General features: G+C 32.0%; 3 protein-coding genes across 3 annotated transcripts in view; 2 read left to right on the top strand and 1 right to left on the bottom strand.

Annotated features, from left to right (window-relative positions):
- LOC134724759 (dynein beta chain, ciliary-like) overlaps window positions 1-4348 on the top strand; it is a 59566-nt gene extending 55218 nt beyond the window's left edge. The window contains exons 44-47 of the mRNA XM_063587983.1: window positions 194-505; window positions 1163-1405; window positions 2334-2522; window positions 3314-4348. Of these exons, the coding sequence (XP_063444053.1) occupies window positions 194-505; window positions 1163-1405; window positions 2334-2522; window positions 3314-3931 (1362 nt within the window). The 3' untranslated portion in view covers window positions 3932-4348. The remainder of the gene's footprint in view (window positions 1-193; window positions 506-1162; window positions 1406-2333; window positions 2523-3313) is intronic.
- A 7164-nt stretch (window positions 4349-11512) lies between these two features.
- On the bottom strand, window positions 11513-18230 carry LOC134726223 (tRNA methyltransferase 10 homolog A-like). The gene is made up of 4 exons (XM_063590625.1): window positions 18207-18230; window positions 17242-17388; window positions 16552-16657; window positions 11513-12027 (listed from the first exon to the last, which is right to left on the bottom strand). The coding sequence occupies exons 1-4, from the start codon at window positions 18228-18230 to the stop codon at window positions 11513-11515; spliced, it is 792 nt and encodes a 263-aa protein (XP_063446695.1).
- Window positions 18231-21340: 3110 nt separating this feature from the next.
- Window positions 21341-23047, top strand: LOC134726222 (uncharacterized). The gene has a single exon (XM_063590624.1). It carries the CDS (start codon window positions 21341-21343, stop codon window positions 23045-23047), a length of 1707 nt encoding a protein of 568 aa, XP_063446694.1.
- Window positions 23048-24693: the final 1646 nt, after the last annotated feature.

Here is a 24693-nt window from a genome sequence, read left to right as displayed (position 1 = left end):
TTGCAGGGAAATATTGAATAGATTATGGGCAAACATTTTCTAATGAGAAGCTGACATGCATGCCATTATTAGCTTAATGAATGTTCAAGCCAATATCCTACACTTAATTTTAAAATGGACAACTTGTAAAAAATGCAAATTAACAATATTAAACTTTTCCAAGTTAAAATAAAACTTTTCCTTTTTTTTCTAGGACACTTTGGAAATGTGTGCCCGAGAGAGTGAGTTCAAGAGCATCTTGTTCTCATTATGTTACTTCCATGCCGTTGTCTGTGAGAGACGTAAGTTTGGACCCCAGGGCTGGAACAGAGTATACCCATACAATACTGGAGATCTGACCATCAGTGCTATGGTGTTGTACAATTACTTAGAGGCTAATACCAAGGTTCCATGGGAAGATCTGAGATACTTGTTTGGAGAGATTATGTACGGTGGACACATCACAGATGATTGGGACAGACGTCTTTGTAAGACATATCTAGAAGTCTACATGCATCCAGATATGGTAAGATTATAGCATAAAATGCTCATGTGTTCAACAATATGCATACTACAGATTGTTTGAAATCAATTCTGTCATTATGTGCTTTTAAACAATGGTTACATATATTAAAATAAATATTGTCTTTTTGAAAAACCTTTCTTCAGGTTACTTTGACTTAGATTTATTGCAGTTTTTCTAATACACCTTAATGTTCTTTTTTTTTAAAATCTCAGGATGAAAGCTAGATTGACTAAATGCATAAAAATAAGTTTAATGTGTAAAGGCACCTAATATAAAGGTCTAAGAAGGATTTAGGAACAGTAAATTATAAAAGGCCAATTTTCTCATATTTCTGAATAGCATAGAAATACTTGACGATTTTAAAATCAGACAATCGAAAAAGATCAATGTACATCTCATAGCATATTATATGTCTCAAAATGAAGGGGGGGGGGAGGGATGTCTGTGTATGAAATCTGGTAGAGAAGAGGTTAAATGAGCGACTGTGATATTTTGAGTTGACACCGGTTAAATTTATACTGCACAGTTTTCATTGTAAATATTGAAACAACAGTTTAATTTAGACAAGTTCCTGTTTGATGTATGATGCATGGTTCAGTTTTATATGTTCAGTTCAACAGTAAAACATATAAAGTAATAATGAATTCTTTCTTCCAGCTTGATGGTGAATTATACCTAGCCCCAGGATTCCCTATCCCACCAAACTCTGACTACAAGGGATACCATGCTTTCATTGATGAATGTTTACCACAAGAAAGTCCATATTTATATGGTCTCCATCCTAACGCTGAGATTGAGTTCTTGACCACGACATCTGAGAACCTGTTCAGAACTGTATTTGAGATGCAGCCTAGAGACGCTGGAGCCTCTGCTGGTACTGGAGTTAGTAGGGAAGAAAAGGTTTGTATATATATATCTAAGCTGATCTAGTATTGTACTCATCCTGACACCCCTATTAAATAAAGAAATGTTTACTTCACACATTCCCTCAAAATACTGTTACCAACAATGGACAACAAATATAATTGTTTGAAAGAGTACAAATTTCATATATATACTTATATGCACTATTTGTCAAGATTCCAAAATCAAGTTTCCATGAAAAATAAAACCCAAACATCAAAATATAAATGAATCTTAAGTAAGCAGGATGCTTCTTGTACTTGTAAGTAACAATGAAACCAGGAATTTTTAATTACGATCAGATGTAATTAATCAACTTTTGCATGTTGTCAGCAATTTGTTACAATTATCCAGTCTCTAACTATGTTGTGAGGGAATGATACAATTTTTTTTTTAAATTTAAACAGTTGGTCCTTTTGCCATGTACAACTGCATTTTCAATAGGAAGAGACACCCATTTAAATAAACTATGAGGAATCCACAAATTACTGTGGTAGATATAAATTTAAAAAATACATTCTGATATATGCATTTTTCATATGAATATAAAAAGGGAGAACATGGTGTAATTCATCAAACTACCCACAAAAGTTGACTACTGTGGATTCATGATTTTTCGTTGGATACCAATTTTTCGTGGGTTTCGTGGGTACAGGTCAACCATGAATTCAGATGTTCAAAGAATAACATATTAGGCTTTGTATACTAAGATCTACAAAACCACAAAATCAAATGTCCACGAAGATGCAAGTTTTCAGCAATCCATGAAAATTGATACCCACGAAAAATAAATGAATCCACAGTACAATATAAATTGAAATAGATACATGGCCACATCATATTACAATATCAAAATCATATACATTTTTTGTAATACACAACTGGTAATATCATTTTTATAATGCACTTTCAATTGACTTTTTAGATCAAGAGTATTTTGGATGAGATTGTTGAGAAACTACCTGATGAGTTCAACATGTTAGAGGTGATGGCTAAAGTTCCTCTGGAAGAGAGGACACCATATGTTGTTGTAGCCTTCCAGGAGACGGAGAGAATGAATGGACTCACCTCAGAAATAAGACGTACACTTAAAGAACTGGACCTTGGATTAAAGGTAGCTTACCAAATTTTATTCTCTCAAATGTCTGAGGGCCTGGATTAGGTTTAAAGAATACAGAATAATTGGCAAATATTACAGAAAAATGGTCCAAACAATTAAAAGAAAAGAAAAAAATAGATAAAAAAATAAAGAAAGAGAAATAATAGGATGTTAAATTGATGTAAAGAATAGAGAAACATGGGCCAAAAATATTAAAAAATATAGAGAGAAATGGTTTAAAAAAGTAAAGAATGCAGAATTGTAGGACAGCCAGTCGTCCTGTAGGAAGTATAAATAAAAGAGACCCAATGACACAAGTTAAGAAATGAAATTGTAAAGGTCAAATAATAAATAGGTGTCAAGCTCTAAATTGTGCATAGTCTAACAATGTGTATATAGTCCATGTACAGGTGGGGCTGAATTGTTGCTACACATAGCCAGAAAGTTTAGAATGGGACAATTAAGGTGTATAAGAATAGGTGAATCACTGTACATCTATAAGCTAAAAAAGAAGTTAAACAAAAAAAGATATTGTAATAAGTTTGTTTTATCCTTGAAAATCTGATAAAACTAAAGGCATTTGTTTTTGCACATAGTTCTTAGAAATACTTTAGAATCATACATATGCGCAGTAATTTAAGTTAAAAATTTGATGGAATGGTGAAAAAAGAATATTTATGCCAAAAAATATATATTTGTATTTGTTAGCAAGACTAAAAACCTGATTAATATATAATCTTTAAAACTCTTTAATAACTAATATGGATTATATAAACTCTTCAATAATTTATTTCATCATTTTCCAGGGAGAGTTGACCATCACAGCTGATATGGAGAGCTTAGGAAATTCCTTGTTCTTGGATGTGGTTCCAGAGGGTTGGTCCAAGAAAGCCTACCCATCCCTGCATGGTCTTGGTACATGGTATGCTGACTTACTGATTAGAATTAAAGAACTTGAAACATGGGTTTCAGACTTCCAACTCCCAGCGGCTGTCTGGCTTGGTGGCTTCTTCAATCCACAGTCATTCTTAACAGCTATTATGCAGCAGATGGCTAGAAAGAATGAGTGGCCACTGGATCGTATGGCGCTACAATGTGACGTCACTAAAAAGACCAGAGAAGATATGGCTGGACCTCCTAGGGAAGGTGCTTATGTCCATGGTCTCTTCATGGAAGGTGCCCGCTGGGATATGCAGACCAGTTTGATTTCAGAGGCCCGCCTTAAAGACCTTGCTCCAGCTATGCCTGTTATCTTCATTAAGGCTATTCCTGTTGACCGCATGGACACTAGGAATATTTATGAGTGTCCTGTGTATAAGACCAAGACAAGAGGACCAACATTTGTCTGGACCTTTAACCTCAAGTCCAAGGAGAAGGCCAGTAAATGGATCCTTGGTGGAGTGGCCCTTCTGCTCCAAGTTTAAGAAATCAGGACTACATTTATTCATTCAATGAAATTTTTTATCTAAATGACTTACAAATTTGACATTTACAAGGTGAACTTATGTACATTCCAGTCTGATAATTGAATTTTATTCCAACATTCCGGTATTTATATTGATGAAATGAATTTATACCAATTTTTTTAATGACAATTCCAATTACCTAAAGCTGGGATTTTTTTTTGGCTGATTGTTATATTGGCATAATTCATTACAAATATGAAATAAATAGGATTCTTTCTTTGCTGGTAGAATGTAAATTATGTAAAATGTAAAACTAAATTGTTTAAGACTATTTTTTCAAACATTTATTTTTTATCATTAGAGTAAGGATAAAAGGCCACCTACTGGCCTCTTGTAGTCAACTAAAATATAATATAGAACTTTGTTTTTTTTAAATCTATTTATTTTCAATCAACACTAAATAATTAAATAAACATTAAAATGTTAAAACTTTTATTGTTGACACTATACATGTCTAAAAACACTAATTGGTGAATTATTTTTATGCATATGTTAAGTTTTGTGTTTAGTCTTTATGTGTATAAAAGCTTAGAAAGCTTTATATTTATATATAATTTTACAAAAAACAGTCCTGATAAAATTTTTATACTTGAACAAGTCTGTCCAACTTATTTTGTTATTTATAATTTATATACATATATTTTTAGTTGTCAATTTTTTATATGTTTTCAGTAACTTATCATAGATATGTTATGTTTATTTATGTTCTAGATCTATTAAAAATTAATACAATTAAACTTTATTTATTATTTTCTCTGGAAAAATATATCTGTTTGTCAGAAGACACATTCACAACATTCAAAGTTGACATTTACATAAACTGTATGAAACTTTCAAAGATTTGTAACTTCCAAAGTCTCTGTGGTAAAATAAGTTTTGAATCAAGGAACAGTTCAATTTTACCATTCAGGAGTAATGGTCCTTGATTGAAGGCAAATTGGCGGTCAACCAGCTTCAAACAGTTTCTGTGCAATAAGTTGACGACAGTACAATGTAAAAAAGAAAAAAAGTTCAAACAAAGCAAACTTTCTCCCTTAGTTAAAGGTTAACTTTAGTTTTACTTATGGTAATTGTCCTAGTTCTTCCATGTTTGAAAGTATTACCTTCCAAGCTTTAGGTATAAAAAAGAACATATGGATTGATTTCCAATGAGACAACTGTCCACAAGAGACCAAATTGACACAGAAGTTAACAACTATAGGTCACTGTACAGCCTTAGGGTCTTAAGATTTGCATGCATTTTATAAAAAGGAGATAACCTGTAGCATGCTTTGATAAACTAATTCAGTTGTTTGGTTTAATACTTTCTTCCTCAATAATTTTAATTATATTATAGCAATTAATAATAGAGTAAAATTGAAACAAGCACTAGCTGTTTAGCTTACAGTGACTTGACTGTTTGAAAATTTGGTTTAATAAAACAAATTGCAATTTGGTCAAAATTTTGAATGAATTGCAATTGCTGGATAGCAACACTTACAAGTCACTGTAAAAGAAAGAATTCAAAATGCCACTTGATAAAATATGTGACAATCTGAAATAATAATGCATGTTGTGTTACTTTAAAAGATCAAGTGAACAGGTGATGATTGATGGCTTCTTGAAGTCTACTGGCAAACTACTATGCATTTTCAGAACAGGATGTTAATGTAACATAAATGTTTAACCTGATTTGTACAAGATAGAAATGCTGAGCTGAATCTTTAGGGTGATAACTTGTTCACAAGGTAACAGTCTGCAGGCAGACATGTCACTTTACTCTGAGCCAACCAGTCTCTGCTTTTATCCCATAATGCCTCGTGCTTAGCAGAGAAGCAGTTAATACCAGTTTTACCAGCAGTTTTAAAGTCTTTGGTGCCACCTAATCTTCCACACTCATGTACATGATACTATGAGAATACTAAGGCGGCCAGTAAACAGAAGTACAGAAAAAATATATTTGGCCCATAGTTACTCTAGAATTTTTTTCTTCAATTATTAAATATAATAATATAAGAGAGAAAACAAGAACCTTTTTATCTGAGTTTAATCATTATGCAACTGCCAATCAAAAAATCACAACCCTTCTCTTCACCTACTACAAAAAGAAAACAAATGCCAGTAATATTTGTAGGCAGTTTCATAGGCTCAGATTTAATCAAATGGATTATTAAACCAGATGAACAACAGACCACAACTTTATCTTAATAGAGGCAATCAATCATCCAGAAACATCTATAAATGCTAAATGTAACTCAAACAAGTTGCTTTCTTTAAAAAAAGAAATGCAATCGTAAACCCAAATGCTTGTTTGGCATTATATATATATATATAAGTATGTCTGAGTCAGTGACAACTCTACAACAGATGTATCCATCGGATCGCCATCAATGATGGTGATACATGGCTGTGTACATAATGTATATACAACTCGTCTAACATTCAACCCAACAATGTTAGATCTGTAAATTTGCTTTCGCAAATTTTTAGTTCTTCCCTCGCCAGGATTCGAACCCATGCTACTGTGATATTGTGACACCAAATCGCCTGCACTGCAGCCGTCCCGTTGGGCTCTACAAAAAAAAAAGCTTTCGCTGGCCGTGTGTTACCTTTCCACGTCAGTTTTAATCTAGCGGCGTACTGCAGTACATGATATATAAGGCATGAAGATGTTATAGTTACAGATCAGCTAAATTATCTATAGTAAAGTATAGTCTAGCGGGACGGCTGCAGTGCAGGCGATTTGGTGTCACGATATCACAGTAGCATGGGTTCGAATTCCGGCAAGGGAAGAACCAAAAATTTGCAAAACATTGACCAATGAACCATGAAAATGTCTCAGGTCATGGTCAGATGAACCAAGCTAGGCAGGCAAGTACAGCTTACAATTTCTTTCATAAAACAAGTAAAGTTGACCTATTGCTTATAGCATTAGAAAAAAGACCAACACTCAAAAACTAAACTTTGATCACTGGACTATGCAAATGTGGTCAAGGTCAGATGACACCTGCCAGCTAGACATGTACACCTTACAATCATTCCATACACCAAATATAGTAGACCTTTGGCATACAGTATAAGAAAAACAAACCAATTACACTGTTTAAAAATTTGGGTCCAGAATTTTAAAGGAAAGTAGTGATTTGGTCCAGCTGAAAAAGGTTTAAAATTAGCACTTCAGAAGCAGTCAAAAGATTTCAAGATGCCCTAAACATAAAATTGTCCATATTTTGAGTTAGAGGCGATGAAGTTTTCTATAATTTTGATATAATTTGTCCCAAAAGTAGTACAACACACTGTAAAAGTTTCTTTGAGAAAGCGCAGGTGGTTTTTTTTTCTTTTCATATATGTTCTTTTCTCGTTTTTGTCGAGCCTGCAACTTTTGTTGCAGAAAGCTCGACATAGGGATAGTGATCCGGCGGCTACGGCGGCGGTGTTAGCTAACTTTTTAAAAGCTTTATATTTTAGAAGGTGGAAGACCTGGATGCTTCATACTTTGTATATAGATGCCTCATATTACGAAGTTTCCGTCAGTTATATGTCAAATGTCCTTGACCTCATTTTCATGGTTCAGTGACCACTTGAAAAAAAAGTTCAGATTTTTTGTAATGTTGAATTCCTCTTAATATAAGTAAAAGGATAATTATATTTGGTGTGTGCGTACCTTGCAAGGTCCTCATGCCCGTCAGACAGTTTTCACTTGACCTGGACCTCATTTCATGGATCGGTGAACAAGGTTAAGTTTTGGTGGTCAAGTCCATATCTCAGATACTATAAACAATAGGGCTAGTATATTCGGTGTATGGAAGGACTGTAAGGTGTACATGTCCAACTGGCAGGTGTCATCTGACCTTGACCTCATTTTCATGGTTCAGTGGTTATAGTTAAGTTTTTGTGTTTTGGTCTGTTTTCTTATACTTTATGCAAAAGGTTTACTTTATTTGTTGTATGGAATTATTGTAAGGTGTACATGTCTAGCGGGCAGATGTCATCTGACCTTGACCTCATTTTCATGATTGAGTGGTCAAAGTAAAGTTTTTGAGTTTTTGTCTTTTTATCTAATACTATATGCCATAGGTCAACTATATTTGGTGTATGGAAATATTTTATGATCTATAGGTCAGTCGCGCAGGATTTATTTGACCTTGACCTCATTTTCATTGTTCATTGCTCATTGTTAAGTTTTTGTGCTTTGGTCTATTTTTCTTAAACTATAAGTAATAGGTCAACTTTATTCGTTGTATGGAAGCATTGTTAGCTGTACATGTCTGTCTGGCATGGTTCGTCTGACCTTGACCTCATTTTCATGGTTCGTTGGTCTTAGGTTAGTTATTTTGGTTAATGTTAATAAAATTAAAATTGAGAAAGGAAATGGTAAATATGTCAAAGCGACAACCACCCGACCATAAAGCAAACAACAGCCGAAGTTTATTTGACAGTTTCTAAAAAAGCTTTATACTGACTATCAGCATAATATCAATGATTAGTAAAGAAGGCGAGACATTTCAGCGTGTGCACTCTTGTGTTTATATAGATTAGACCGTTGGTTTTCCCGTTTGAATGGTTTTACACTAGTAATTTTGGGGCCCTTTATAGGTTGTTGTTGGGTGTGAGCCAAGGCTCCGTGTCGAAGGCCGTACTTTAACCTATAATGGTTTAATTTTTAAATTGTTATTGGGATGGAGAGTTGTCTCATTGGCACTCACACCACATCTTCCTATATCTATAAAAGAAATGCACTACGAAATAAGTGTGTTCTCGGACCATATACTTCATAAATAAATATTTTTATACACCAAATATAGTTGACCTATTGCATATACTGTGAAAGTACTTTTATTCGTGGGGTACCAATTTTCGTGGATGACTTTATCCACGAATTTAAGTGTCCAACGAAATAAAACAACCATTGTCCAAATCAAGACTTGCAAAGATCCCCATCGGTAGGTTTGACTACTGATATGATCTAGAGAATATAAAATAACGCCAAATTTGAGAATACTTTAATAACAGCCACGAAAATACAACCGCATGCAGGATTATATCTTCATAGTTCTCGTACATATGGGAAATAATATTTTCATGCTGAGCTTTATTTTAATAAAAATTGTTTGACAATTGAAGATACATTTAGTGCATTTGCTTATGTTACTGTTTACTTTAGGTGACGTGTTTATGGCCTAATTAACACCTTTGATGATCTTTAATCTGTTGATCACTTTATAAAGGGTTAATTAGGGTTGTAACTACAATTTACACAGTTCAATGTTTACTTTGCAATTTCCTTCAATCCAGACTATTTGTAAATTTTGTTTCTGAAGGCTCTAATTTTATTTTTAAAACTAAAAATCCACGAATTTAAAAACCCACGAACATGTAAATATTGCTCAAACCACGAAAATTGATACCCACGAATTAAAGTACTTTCACAGTAGTATAAGAAAAAAAACAAAAGCTTAAAATCTTAACTTTAACTACTGAACCATAAAAATGTGGTCAAGGACAGATGAAACCTGCCAGTTGGACATTTACACCTTAAAGTCTATCCATACACGGAATATACTAGACCTATTGCTTATAGTATCTGAGATATGGACTTGACCACCAAAACTTAACCGTGTTCACTGATCTATAAAATGAGGTCGAGGTCAAGAGAAAACTGACAGGCATGAACCATGAGGACCTTGCAAGGTATGCACATACCAAATATAGTTATCATATTTACTCATAATAAGAGAGAAATTTACCATACCAAAAATCTCAACTTTTTTTTCAAGTAGTCACTGAACCATGAAACTGAGGTCAAGAACATTGGACATGTGACCGACAGAAACTTTGTAACATAGGGCATTTATATACAAATTATGAAGCATCCAGATCTTCCACCTTCTAAAAGATAAAGCTTTTTTAGAAGTTAGTTAACACTGCCACCACCAGATCACTATCACAATGTCGAGCTTTGTGTGACAAATGTCACAGGCTTGATAAAAAATATAGAGAAATATTTGTGAATGCATTTTTTAATTAAAATCAAAAGTGATGGATATCACTCATGGAAAGATTAGAACAGTAGTTAGAATTATTTCATACTAAGGTACGATAATGGTGGGGGAAAATGAACATTTATAAAGCACTATTGCTGAAAATTGCATTTACACAAATGTACAGCAGCAGCTGGTCTTTAGAAAGAATTACTTGCTTTTCCAGTATGAGGATAAAATGAGCTCAAATTAAATAATATGGGTCTCTAAATTTGCACAATTTTATTTAAACTGCTGTTTATATCTAATCAAAATTATGTTGCCGAATGTGAACATGTCTCAAAAAAACAAACAAATGCAAAAAATTTTCTAGTAACTGTTACCAACTATCCTTGTAAGACATAAATTTAGACCAACAGCTAAAAGCTTTAAAGTGCCAACAAAAATAATCTAAAAATGTTGTTTTGGGCATTTTGTAAGTTGAAACAGAGGTTATATGGCATTGAAAATTAAAAGTTTTAGAGTGCCTTTTGATCAAATTTTAAAGTACTTTTCAACACAGGGCATTTTCAATTTTATTTTTCACCGTAAACCAATTAAAAAACTTATTTTATTGAAATGTGGATTCTTTCTTGATTGCAAAAATATATATTTACTTCTAATAAAAATTCAAATGACTGAAATACACATAATGATTGATGGAAAATAAACTAATAAACAATGGTTTGTTATAATTAAAAGTTTATAAATTTTAAAACTGTTTCAAGCCAATTCCTGATAAAAAAGTGAACTAATCTAAATTGTTGATTAATTACAGATGATTGTTGGATATTTATCAAGTAAATTATAGGCCATACTTGATTACCTTTTATATATTCATATTTATATTCATAATTCATTTTTTTAAGATCTTGTTAATCCATTAATCATTTGTCTTTCAGATTTAATTTACAGAATCACTTTATGTAATGTAGATCAAAAGTAATTGGCAATAAATAAATCTACCATCCTTATTAATATCAAACAAATAATATACACATTTGTGTATTCAATTATGAAGTCAAATACTTGTGTATTAAGAATTAGATGCATATTGGTGTGTATAATTAGGTAAGACTGAGATTGATAGGTAATGTGGTCAATTTGATTGGCAGTTTAGGAGGTTGGGCATTGTAATTAAAGGTCCACCTTGTCTCTGATTGTTTAGTGATAATGACAGTTGTCAATCATACTAGTTGAATCAATACCCACTTACCTAATCAAAATGTTTTTAAAAAAGCCTGCACATCAACACACATTAATGACATACATTCTTGAATCAACTGCTCCAATAATATACCCAGTTTTTTAAGTTTATTTGTGTATTATGTGCACATACATTAGAAACATAGGGAACTATATTTTAGTGTGAATACATTAAGTAACAGTAGGTAACCTGTCCTGTTGTTAGGGAGGATGGTGCCTAAGTAAAGATTTAGAACAAGTTCTAATCTTTCCAAAAACATCATATTCCTGTGTGTCCCCATGAAGCATGTAAAATCACATACATATATTAACAAATCTTTAAAAGTTATTATGTTCAAGAATTTGTATTATCTAAAGCTGTTTGCTTATTCTCTTCAATATCACAAATTAAAGTGCTTAAATCTGTCTCCTCTATTGCTTGAGAATCGTTTTCAAAATGTCTGCTTTTTACGGAATTGCATTTAAACTGGCTGTCCTTGGAGGAAGTAGGAATGTCTTTATCACTAGTTAATTTCAAGAGTTCAAAGTCCTGTTTTATATCAGATATCATTCTACAGCTTGAATCATTCATTGCAGTATTGTCACAACCAGTTTTGGTCAATTTCACATCGTCTTTTTCAAGTTTATTACTAAGCGTGTCCCCTGCTTCATTAGTACTGCTAGCAGCTGTTGTTGGGTTACTGTCACTGCCATTTTCATTTGAAGGAGCATTCTCCACATCTGTTTCCTGTTTACTAGTGTAAGCCTCTTCTTTGTCTGTATTACTGACCACTTTCCTTTGAGGTATCACAGAAAAGAATGATTCCTTCCAGTCTTTTGTCTCAGAATATTTCAACAGAATTTCAAAAACTGAAATAAAATATATAGATTAATTAATAAAGCACAATGAATATCAAAAACATGATCATGAGTGTCACAATTAATAACACTTTTAAGTTTGCAGTGGTCAAAAGTCGGAACTGTTTGTTATTTTGGATAAACCAATGGAGTTATTTCTCTTCATATGACAATTTACACAGCATATTATTAAATTAATGTATTAATTCACAAGAATTCTTAAAACAATTCCCCGTGAACCTTTGCTGTTTTTTAATGCTTTGATCAGATATATGTAGATTCCACAAAACAAGCTTTCAGGATACTATCTTATGATCATAAATAAGCTTCTGTCCAAGTTTGGTACAAAGCTAGGATAGTTTTAAAAACTTTAACAACAGAGTGAATGTAATGATTCCCGGCAGAAAAACTAAGTCCATTTAAAACCAGATGCTCAGCAGGGCCCAGCAATATACAACTGCAGAGGTTGAACCATGAACGGTTGGGGCAAGTATGGACACAACATTCAAGCTGGATACAGCTCTAAATTTGGATTGTGATTAAATAGTTGACACAGCATAGGTTTCTGACACAGAATGAATGTGGTCTAATGAACTTAAAATATTTTTTGTTTGCTTTTGAGCAATCCAGTATGCAGTGGATTATTAATCATTTGATATTTGAAGAAATTTTCTTTTTCATTTCTGAAATTTGAAATAAGAAAAATTGAACCCCACCAATTTTTTCACCTCCCCCTTTCCCTTATTCCAAAAATTATCTCAATTCAAATTTCTTATGGAGTTTTCAACAATAACTACTCATTTAAATACATCATCAAATATGAAATGTCATACAGTCATGATTTAAGTTAATTTAACTTCTATTCCAGACAAAGAAAGATAACTCCAATGCAACATTTTATTTTGGCAAATTTCCAATGAAGTTCATTCACCTAAAGTTTTTGGCAAATTTCCAATGGAATTTATTAATAATAAAGTTTTTGGCAAATTTCCAATATACATAATTAAAGAGCAGTTTAGGTGAGATATTAAAATGAGTTTCAATTACCAACCTTACACTACTTTAAAATTATGTTTTGTACTTAAGTAATTGTCCATTAACCTGGAAACCCTTTTTCCCCCTTTTTTGCACCTTATTCCTTAACGGTTAGAGCCATAACTCCCAAAGACAATTCTTACCATCCCTTTGTGGTATTCCAATATCCGAAATCTAAATACATGGTTAGATTCATCATATCAAAGAACCCCATATATTGAATTTTTGTTGAAATCAAACAAAGTTTAATTTTGGACCCTGATTTGGACCAACTTGAAAACTGGGCCCATAATAAAAAAACTAGGTACATGTGTATATTCAGCATATCAAAGAACCCCAAGAATTCATATTTTGTTAAAATCAAACTAAGTTTAATTTTGGACCCTTTGGACCTTAATGTAGACCAATTTGAAAACGGGACCAGAAATTAAGAATATAAATACATGGTTAGATTCAGTATATCAGAGAGCCCCAATAGTTCAATATTTGATGAAATCAAAGTTGGCCCTTTTGGCCCCTAATTTGTTGGGACCAAAACTCCGGAAATCAATCCAAACCTTCCTCTTATGGTCATAAATTTAAATTTCATAGATTTCTATTTACTTATACTAAAGTTATTGTGTGAAAACCAAGAAAAATGCTTATTTGGGCCCCTTTTTAGCCCCTAATTCCTAAACTGTTGGGACTTCAACTCCCAAAATCAATCCCAACCTTCCTTTTCTGTTCATAAACCTTGTGACTATCAACTTCTTTCATTTCAATTAACTTATACTAAAGTTATTGTGAGAAAACCAAGAATAATGCTTATTTGGGCCCTTTTTTGGCCCCTTATTCCTAAACTGTTGGAAACAAACTCCCAAAATTAATCCCAACCTTCCTTTTATAGTCATAAACCTTGTGTCAAAATTTCATACTTTTCTATTGCCTTAAACAAAAGTTATAGTGCAAAAACCAAGAAAATACTTATTTGGGCCCTTCTTGGTCCCTAATTCCTACACAGTTGGGACCAAAAACGTCCAAAATCAATTCCAACCCTCCTTTTGTGGTCATAAACCTTGTGTTCAAATTTCACAGATTTCTTTTGACTTAAACAAAAGTAAGAGTGCGAAAACTACAAGTATTCAGACAAAGCAGACTACGATGCCAACGTGATACCAATTTTTGCGGCCGTATAAAAATACGGAAAAAACAGATTTATTTTTTTACAAAATTTACTTCTGGATACTATCTTATGATCATAAACAAGCTTCTGGCCAATTTTGGTACACACCAAGGATAGTTTAAGAAAGTTATTAAAATTCTAAAACTTAAACCACAGAATGAATGTTATGTTTCTCAGCAGAAAAACAAAGTCCATTTATAAGTAAAATACGGAAAAAATGGAATTTTATTTTTACAAATTTACTTCTGGATACTATCTTATGATCATAAATACGCTCCTGTCCAAGTTTGGTAGAAATCCAGTATAGTTTAAGAAAGTTATTAAAATTTCAAAAACTTTAACCACAGAGTGAATATTTGAAGACGCCCGCTACCGACACCGAACGACGGAATGTAGGATCGCTTAGACTTGCTTTTTCGACTAAGGTCGAAGGCTCCCCAAAAATGATGAAGTCATTTCTGCTAAAAGAAGCTTTAAACACCTTGAAATCAATCAATCACCAAAACCATTTGGAAACAAGAAGATATTGTCTGCTTAAAAAATTTGTTTGTGGTACATGTGGCGTGATGCATTAATTTCACAAAAATTTGTAAGGGTTATGCGGAACCCAGTGTATCGCCTACTTTTGCTGTAACACCCAGGCTCAACAAAAATGAGGAAACCAATCAATAAAAATATTCCTCTTGATACTATCTTTTGATTGTAACAAGCTTCTGTCCAAGTTTGATGAAAATTTCAGGATAGTTTATGAATCGAATAAATGTTTGAAAAACTGTAACTGCAGACTGTATGTAAAATTAACTGGAAGAAAAACTAAGTCCATTTATAAGTAAAATACAGATACACAGGTACCAAATATCGACAAAATTTCCTTTCTAGATACTAGCTTTTGATCATAAACAAGCTTCTGTCCAAGTTTGGTACAAATTTAAAATAGTATAAGAAAGTTATTAAATTTTTTTTTAAAATTTAACCACAGAGTGAATGTGTTGTTTCCTGGGAAAAACCCTAAGTCCATTTAAAAGTATAATACGGAAAACATGGATTAATTTTTTGGCAAACTTTACTTCTGGATACTATCTTATGATCATAAACAAGCTTCTGTCCAAGTTTGGTACAAACCCAGAACAGTTAAAGAAAGTTATTCAAATTTTAAAAAACTTTAACCACAGAGTAAATGTAATGTTTCCCCGCAGAAAAACTAAGTCCATTTATAAGTAAAAAACAGAAAAAAAAGAATTTTATTTTTACAAAATTTACTTCTAGATACTATCTTATGATCATAAAAAAGCTTCTGTCCAAGTTTGGTAGAAATCCAGTATAGTTTAAGAAAGTTATTTAATTTTCAAAAACTTTAACCACAGAGTGAATATTTGTTGACGCCGCCGCCGACGGAATGTAGGATCACTCAGTCTCACTTTTTCGACTAAAGTCGAAGGCTTGACAATAAAGCACTATGTTATTCTTTAAGAATTATCTCCCTTAAAAATGTTGTAACCCATGAATAAACCTACATAAAACCTTCATGTATGTAACAATGTTTTAGATTTTAACGAGAGAAATTTATGTACTTGTATTACTGAAAAAATTATTACACCAGGGTTTTCGATATCACAAACTAGTCAAAACATTTACTAAATTTTATCATCGGTATAAGGAAATCATTCGTAAATATAGCTCAACATGCAGACTTCTTATACATTTAGGTATTTCACATCCAATTTTTTATGGAAATATTCTTTATAAAGCACAAAAATGTCAGTATTCACCTCAGAAACTAACAAATCCTTTAAATAGACTTATTAAGAAGGGATATAGTAACGATACTGTTGTCAGGTCATTAAAGATTGTATATTTTGGCGTTAATACAAAATGTATTGATTCACTTATAGGGTCTTTGCATCGGAACTAAACACATCTATTCAAAAACCAGTTGTTGGCATGACACGGGTTATGTTCTTCTCATATATGTTATGATGGTATGATACTAAACCCCTAACGGGAAGGATTGTGCCTGATATTCATATGATGACATCATAATCTTTCAATCAGTTTAATTGAAGTCTGGAGCTGGCATGTCAGTTAACTGCTAGTAGTCTTGTCGTTATTTATGTATAATTGTCATTTTGTTTTTCTTGTGTACAATTTGGAAATTAGTATGGCATTCATTATCACTAAACTAGTATATATTTGTTTAGGGGCCAGCTGAAGGACACCTCCGGGTGCGTGAATTTCTCGTTACATTGAAGACCTGTTGGTGACCTTCTGCTCTTATTTTTTCTAAGGTCAGGTTGTTGTCTCTTTGATACATTCCCCATTTCCATTCTCAATCTTATTACCATGATTAACTGTGAGTACTTTACGAGACTTCATCTCAATATACTGTCCAATAGGTAGCTGTGCATGGGACATTCCTTGTTCTACTGCAAGCTGATGACACATGCCCTGAAATAACATAAAATAACATTAACATAAAAATATGATAATACAATCAATTTCTCTTTTACTAGTAATGTGCATGATCAAAATGGCTTCATAAATATAATAACACACAAAAATTATTAATACAATAAAAAAATAATTGTATTTTCTCTTTTTCTTAAAGAATTTATTGTATATTGTTACAAGTTAAAACAAGACAAAAAGCATATATCTCAAAATTAAACTTCTTTTATTAATTTTTTTTTCAATTCAGCTCTTTGTGTGAAAACTAGTAATTTGTTTTACTATGGATTCATTTATTTTCGTGGATTATGGAAATCTTGCATGTTCGTGGATATTTAATTTCTTGGTTTTGCCAAAGTCTGCATATAAGCCTATAGAAAATCTGTTCTTTGTTGAACATTTAATAAAGCAACCAAAACTGGTATCCAACAAATAATGATGAATCCACAGTAAAAGGACTCACTAACAGATAAATATAAGGTGTACATTAAACATATAAAAATGAATGGAGTCCTCAAATCATACCACAAAGTTATATAATTATCTTTAAAAAAAAAAAAATCTGAAATGAAACAGTTTCAAACCTTGTACTGATTGTGGTCCACTAGTCCTCCAATTATATACACATGGTCATCAGACAGATCTTCAAGTACATTAGGGGAATCACCTGACAAGTAAACAATTGTGTCTTTGTCAAATTCTTCATGATAATCATTCTCTGTGAAGTTCACCTGAAAATAAAAATAATCCAAATTAAATTGAGTTATCTCCCTTCCTATACAGCTGATGATATATATCCTGTCATCTCATCTACTTACAATTCACCAACCATCTTCTACCTCAATTGATTTCAATTCACATGAAAATGTATCTAATATATGAAGTGAAATAGAACTTTTTGTCATTTTTTTCTTACATGCGGGTAATATTTACAAACTAAAGAAGGTATATGAAAAGATGCTTTTGGTTAGAATGATAGAAAAAAACAGAGTGAGCTGTCCTTTGATATCTTTTACATTTCCACTAAATGATATCTTGAAATATCAGAACATAAAAAGGAAATAAATGTAATATGTGTGCACCATTGTACATTCTGAATTACAATTAATGTAAACTTAGTTTGTTTTTATTTGTCATGTGATCTCCTTTGTCTGATTCTTAGGCAGATTGGCACTTTAAAAAGATCTCCTCACAAACAGAGATAATAATATGATTCTGTTAATATATATATATATATTGTTGTTGGTGGAGGAAGAGGGATTGCCCAGAGAAAATCTCTGACCTTCAATAGAATAGTGACAATCCTGGTCAATTAAGATTGAAGTCTAGTGCGCCCCATGATGAACAGAGTTTGAACTCACAACCTCAGTGTTACTGTAGTAACTACTTAGTCAACTCTGCAACATAGGCCCCTTAATATGAATTGATATACATGATTTATATAAGATGAAGGAATATATGCAATTCAAAGTAGATATACAGAGCTATGTGAAAAACTGAAACAGTTAGAAAACTCAAAATGTTTCAACGAGTTGGACTCCGTTATCACTGAGTCCGAAATATCCAAAGCCATTTCACACTTAAAATGCAATAAATCAGCAGGCTTGGATAACATTAGTAATAATATGATAAAGAATGGACAGACTTTCCTTTTAAAAAGTTTTCAACAGATGTTTAATACTTGTCTGTCTTCAGGTATATACCCAACATCTTGGGCTGAAGGTTATATTACACCAATTTTTAAAAGCAACGATACAAGTGACCCTAACAATTATAGAGGAATAACAATAACAAGTGCAATTGGAAAGCTTTTTAATAGAATATTAAGTCTAAGACTGGACAAATTTCTTCAGGAACATAATATTATACATGATAGTCAAATTGGATTCACAAGGAAAGCCAGAACTGCAGATCATATGTTTATTTTAAACTGTCTTATTAACAAATACTGTAATTCAAAAGAAGGTAGACTGTTTGCCTGTTTTGTTGATTTTCAGAAGGCTTTTGATACTGTTATACATACAGGGATCAAGATTAAATTACTAGATATTGGGGCTGGGTCTTATTTTTATAACATTATTAAAAGTATGTATGAAATTAGCAAATCATGTGTCAAAATTCAAAATCAAGTAAGTGATTTTTTCCCATTAGATATTGGAGTCAAACAAGGTGACAACCTCAGTCCGAATTTATTCAAGATATTCATAAATGATTTGCCCAGATATTTGTCAGATACTAGAGACCCAGTTAATGTCAATGACAAAGATCTACATTGTTTAATGTATGCTGATGATATTGTTTTATTATCTACATCAGCTGAAGGACTACGAGAAAAGCTGGGAATGCTTGATAAATTTTGCAAAGATTGGTGTCTCAATGTGAATACTAATAAGACAAAGGTGCTGATTTTCAACAAGGCAGGCAGACATGTAAAACAGATATTCACATTTCAGAATATAAATCTGGAATGTGTTTCAAAATACAAATACCTAGGTTTATATTTAAGCTCATCTGGTTCATTCAGTTATGCTCAAAATGAACTATACAAAAAATCCCTGAAAGCTCATTTCAAATTAAGGAAAGATCTTTTATCACTTAATCCTGATGTAAAAACAAGTATTCATGTTTTTGACCACACTGTAAAACCTATTTTATTATATGGTAGCGAAATATGGGGGATGTTTAATTCTCTTTCCTCTAAATGTAAGAAGGAAGATATATCTTTTGAAAAATTATATTCAGGTTTACCCTGTGAGAAACTTCATATAAAATTTTGTAAATTTATACTTGGGGTACACAAGAAAACAACAAATGCTGCAGTGTTATCTGAACTTGGAAGATTTCCAATATATTTTAATATTATAAAAGGAATGTTATTGTACTGGTATAGATTAGAGAATTTAGGTGATAATTTTCCTCTATTAAAAGAGGCATATACACAATCAAAGACACTACATCACATGAATATAACATCATGGTATGGTTCAATAAATGTTGTTTTTAAAATACTTGGTATTGAATATACAAATGCCATAAATGCTCCATTTTGTGAATCCTTATACAAATTTAAGAAATATATACAAACCAAGCTATCAATATTGTTTATTAGCTGTTGGAAAAAACAAATAGATAAATTCTCAGACAGTAAACTGAAAACCTACCTTTTATATAAAACAAATTTTGGTTTTGAAAAATATCTAACATTGATCAAGAATTTTGAACTTAGAAGAAGTTTTACTAAATTACGTGTATCTTCTCATAGATTACAAATAGAATTAGGTAGATATCAGGGTATTCCCCGAATTAACAGAATATGTAATAAATGTTCTTCCAATACTGTCGAAGATGAGGCTCATTTTCTATTTGATTGTAACAAATTTGAGGATGATAGAAATTGTATGTTAGCTAGTATTGCACAATATAATTCTTATTTTAATCATATGAACAGTCAAAGCAAAATTATCTGGTTATTTAGTGTAGAAAATGTTGAGTTACTTAAAATAATATGTAATTTTATATACAAACATCTTCCTTAGTGAAGATTAGTTAAAGGAGATCTATGTGTGTATATACATTTGATTGGACATAGAAAATTATATTCATCTGAATATCACAAACATACTAGCCGATTAGGGAAAAAAAAAAAAAATTGTTAAGATATATTATTTATTCAAATGTTCTCTTATATCCTTGAGGCATCGTCCCCTGGTATCAACTGCATTCAAGTTACCTATGATGCTTCCTTGTTTGCTTTTGATACAGGTAGGAAAGAGACATTTACACACATTTTACATGCCTATGGCCCATAAGGTATCGCCCCCTGGTGTCAGCTGCCTTTAGGAAACCATAATGCTTTCCTATTTGCTGCTGACACAGGATGAGTCATGGACATGTTTAATTTCTACTTTCTTTTTGGCTAATTATTATATATTTAATTGATCCAACTTTTTGTGTACTATACATATGTGGATATCTATTTTTCTTTTTTTCTTTTTGGGCTACTTGGTTGTTATCTATATCAACCACACTTGCAATAAAATGCATTAGTATTAAAAAAAAACATACTATAGATTCTTTATCTACGTATTCTTTAAGAACTTAAATAGTTCTCGTTTAACTTTTTTTTTTTTTTATCTCATTGTTTGTATTGTATTATGAAAAAAATTATTGATGTTGTAATGTTTATGCCCTTTGGGGCCCATAATTGGAAAATAAAATATCTTATCTTATCTTATCTTATACTATATTAACATTGAAAAAATATTCCATTTTTTTTTTTTTTACAAAATCAGTTTTAATATTGTTTTGTGAATACAAATTAATGTCATACTGCCCTTAAATGGCCCTTTATATTGGAACAATAATATTCTGATTTATTTTTTCGTATTCTCATACACTACCTGGATGTTTACAATAATATTCATAATAGATCCATAGATAGTATATTTCAAACCTACAGAGTTATTTAAATTCTTTGAAACAGTATCACTGAATACATCTTAGATTTAAATACTAGTGTTGGTCTCCTGAACTTTTACCTTTAAATCAAAGAAACCAAAGCTATTTTTGTTCACAATGTAACTCAATATACCTGATATTTAAAACCTTATATATAGCGTAGATAAAAATGTATTCTTCTGGATGTTTACCTTACAAATCAAGGAAGAAGAATACCTGTACAAGATGGCGTTATCAAAATCTGTCATAAAAGCTCAGGATATTATTTCTTGTAACCTTTGTGAATCAGAGACAAAGTTAAAATGGAAATGTCTTGACTGTGACTTGTTAATGTGTAATAACTGTTGTGATAAAGTTCATCCAAAGTTTAAAAATGCCAAAGACCACACAATAGTAGACATAAAACAGGTAGGAGTGGGTGGTACCAATAGATACTTAGACTTTACAAACATCAAGTGTAAAGTACACACAACACAATTATGTTGTATTTTCTGTAGTAATTGTGATAAACTGGCCTGCCCAAGCTGTATTACAAAAGGCCATACTGGACATAACTTTATTGAAATTAAAGAAGCATATGAAATGAAAGTAGAATGGCTGAAAAATAGAAAAGGAAAATTAGAAATGAATGATAAGAAGCTAGATGAAGGAGAGAAAACACTTGATGAAATATCAGTCAGGGAGAATTCCAATTGTCAGAAGACCATTCAAGATATTCAACGTCAGAGAGAAGCATTAAAAAGAGAGGTAGATAAACATGCTCTGAAACTCATAGAAGAGATAAATCAGAATATGAGAAGTATCAAAGATTCAATTTCTGAAGAGGAGAAAAATGTCAAAACAAGGAGACAAAAAGTGAAAAATAATTTAGAGACAGCAGATGAAATGCTAACTACCATGGACATCCCTTTCTTCTTTGAGAATGCTGACATCATAGCAAAATCCATTGATGATGATGTAGATCGGGTCAGTGTTATCCATAAACGTGTGCCAAAGTTTAAGTCAGGAAGCATGTCACTATCAAATTTTGGGACACTTTTTGAAGACAAAAGTTCTATCAATACTGTACTAAATATGAAAGTGAATAAGGAGTTCACCACTGGATTAAAATATTGTCATCATATATCTGCTTGTTCTGATGGGTCATTGTGGATGGGTGATAGTGTATCTAAAGTCTTACAAAAAGTAAAACCAGAGGGGAACATTCTTACAACAGTATTAACCATAAATACTGCAATACAAGGTATAGAAGGCACACAAAATAACGATCTACTGATTTCAGATGGATCAACAAAGCTTAAACTTATCAATGGAAAGACTGGACAAGTCAGTGATACAAAGTACAGTGTGGATCCATTATTGGTAATGTCTGTCTATATAACCAGTAACAACAAGGTTATTGTAGGTGCAAAGAGTCCTGGTAAATCCTTCCCTGTGACAGGAAGAAGAGTGGTGATTGTAATGGACCAGACGGGGAATCATCTAACCGTGTATGAACACGATAAACATAAACAAAGAATATTTTCATACCCTAGAAGTATTACCACCACAAGTAATGGGGATATCTTTGTTGTTGATTGCCTTTCATATGATGAAAGAGGAAGGGTGTTGGTATTAGACAAGAGTGGGGATATTTTAAATGAATACACCGGGTGTCAAGATATAAATACAGAAGATAAACCGTTTAAACCAGTCAATATAACAGCTACACCATCTAACAACATCATTGTGAGTGATATTTACCAGCATCATCTCCATATCCTTGACAGTTCTGCTAGTCTAATATCCTACTACAATACCAAGGACATAGGCATAGAGTATCCAAGCTGCATTTTATTTAAAAGTGCAACAGCATTCTACCTTGGATGTACCCAATTTGCAGGTAGTGCAACAAATGCTAAATTGTGTGAGATTCAGTGCTCAGGACTTTAGAAACAAATTACAAAATAAGTAGCATGACAATTTTTGATAGTGTATTTTGATATTTATATAAAAAAGAAGATGTCATTTGATTAACAATATACAACTATAGGTCACTGTAGTGTACAACTGTATGAACAAATCCCATAAAACATAGTCAGTTATAAAAAGCCCCAAAACAACAAATGAAAATCGATTTAAACGAGAAAACTTATGTCCTGATTAATGTACAAAAAAGAATAAACAATCTGTCATTCAGTTTAATTGAAATCTGGAGCTGGCATGTCAGTTAACTGCTAGTAGTCTGTTGTTATTTATGTATTATTGTCATTTTGTTTATTTTCTTTGGTTAAATCATCTAACATCAGACTCCGACTTCTCTTGAACTGAATTTTAAATGTGTGTATTGTTATGCGTTTACTTTTTTACATTGGCTAGAGGTATAGGGGGAGGGTTGAGATAAACATGTTCAACCCCACCGCATTTTTGCGCCTGTCCAAAGTCAGGAGCCTTTAGGCTTTGTTAGTCTTGTTTTATTTTAATTTTAGTTTCTTGTGTACATTTGGAAATTAGTATAGCGTTCATTATCACTGAACTAGTATATATTTGTTAAGGGGCCAGCTGAAGGACGCCTCCAGGTGCGTGAATTTCTGGCTACATTGAAGACCTGTTGGTGACCTTCTGCTGTTGTGTTTTCTGTGGTTTGGTTGTTGTCTCCTTGACACATTCCCCATTTCCATTCTCAATTTTTGTATTCTGCAAGTATCGAATGGTAGTATATTGTCCCCTACCAGTTAAAAATTCATTGTATTGGAACAAAATTCTAACTCAATCATGTTGCAAACTATTTAACAAATATAAAGTCAACATCTTCAAACCCCATAAAAAAAGTGTTGTAAACTGATTAACTAAGTCAACTTAATGGACCATAACTCTGCACAAAATCATCAGACCAGAACTTTATTTTAATTTGATCTGTAACTTGCAATAATAAAACTATATTACAATGTTCAAATCAATATCTTATCAATAAGAGTTTTGTTCATGTAAATGATATTTGTATTATATTTTTCCCTAGATATTCAATAACTTATTAAAGGGATGCTCAAATGAAGCTGTCATGGTGTAGGTTCAGTAAATTAAGAGCAAAGATGCAATAAAACTTGTTTAATTTGACGAAAAAAAAAGAAAAAAAATGATATTTGTATGTATATTGTTTTACTGATACTAGTAATTTGCATATGTATTGATGTTAAGTTACGTTTAGGTACACATTTGTGTTATTACTTGACTATGTTTGATATTGTACATGGTCTGTCCACTTTTCATGGACTTTTGACTTTACTTTATTCTTTTTTTAATTGTTTTTGTTTACTTCTATGCTACTTTTTTTTTCTTTTGTTCTTTTTTTTGTTTGCAAGATGATTATTGTCTAGCCTGTGACTTTTGTTGCAGAAATCTCGACTTAAGGATAGTGATCCAGCATCAGTGTTAACCAACTTCTTAAAAGCTTTATATTTCAGAAGGTGGAACACCTAGAGACTTCTTTCTTTGTTACAAAGTTTCTGTTTTTCACATGTCCATTGTCCTTGACCTAATTTTCATGGTTCAGTGACTACATTGTACTTGGATTTTTTAATTTTTTTTGTAATATTAAT

The sequence above is a fragment of the Mytilus trossulus genome, chromosome 7, assembly GCF_036588685.1.
Source record: "Mytilus trossulus isolate FHL-02 chromosome 7, PNRI_Mtr1.1.1.hap1, whole genome shotgun sequence".
Classification (NCBI taxonomy): Eukaryota; Metazoa; Mollusca; class Bivalvia; order Mytilida; family Mytilidae; genus Mytilus; species Mytilus trossulus.
This window is presented reverse-complemented; position numbering and strand designations above follow the sequence as displayed.

Excerpts from the sequence above, each read along its gene's own strand:
- LOC134726222 (XM_063590624.1), top strand. The coding sequence starts at position 21,341 with ATGGCGTTATCAAAATCTGTCATAAAAGCTCAGGATATTATTTCTTGT.
- LOC134726223 (XM_063590625.1), bottom strand. The coding sequence starts at position 18,230 with ATGGCTTTGGATATTTCGGACTCA. Across the intron at positions 16,658-17,241 it reads TGGACCACAATCAGTACAAG|GGCATGTGTCATCAGCTTGC; the intron begins GTTTGAAACTGT and ends ATGTTATTTCAG. Across the intron at positions 12,028-16,551 it reads AGTACTCACAGTTAATCATG|TTTTTGAAATTCTGTTGAAA; the intron begins GTAATAAGATTG and ends ATTTTATTTCAG.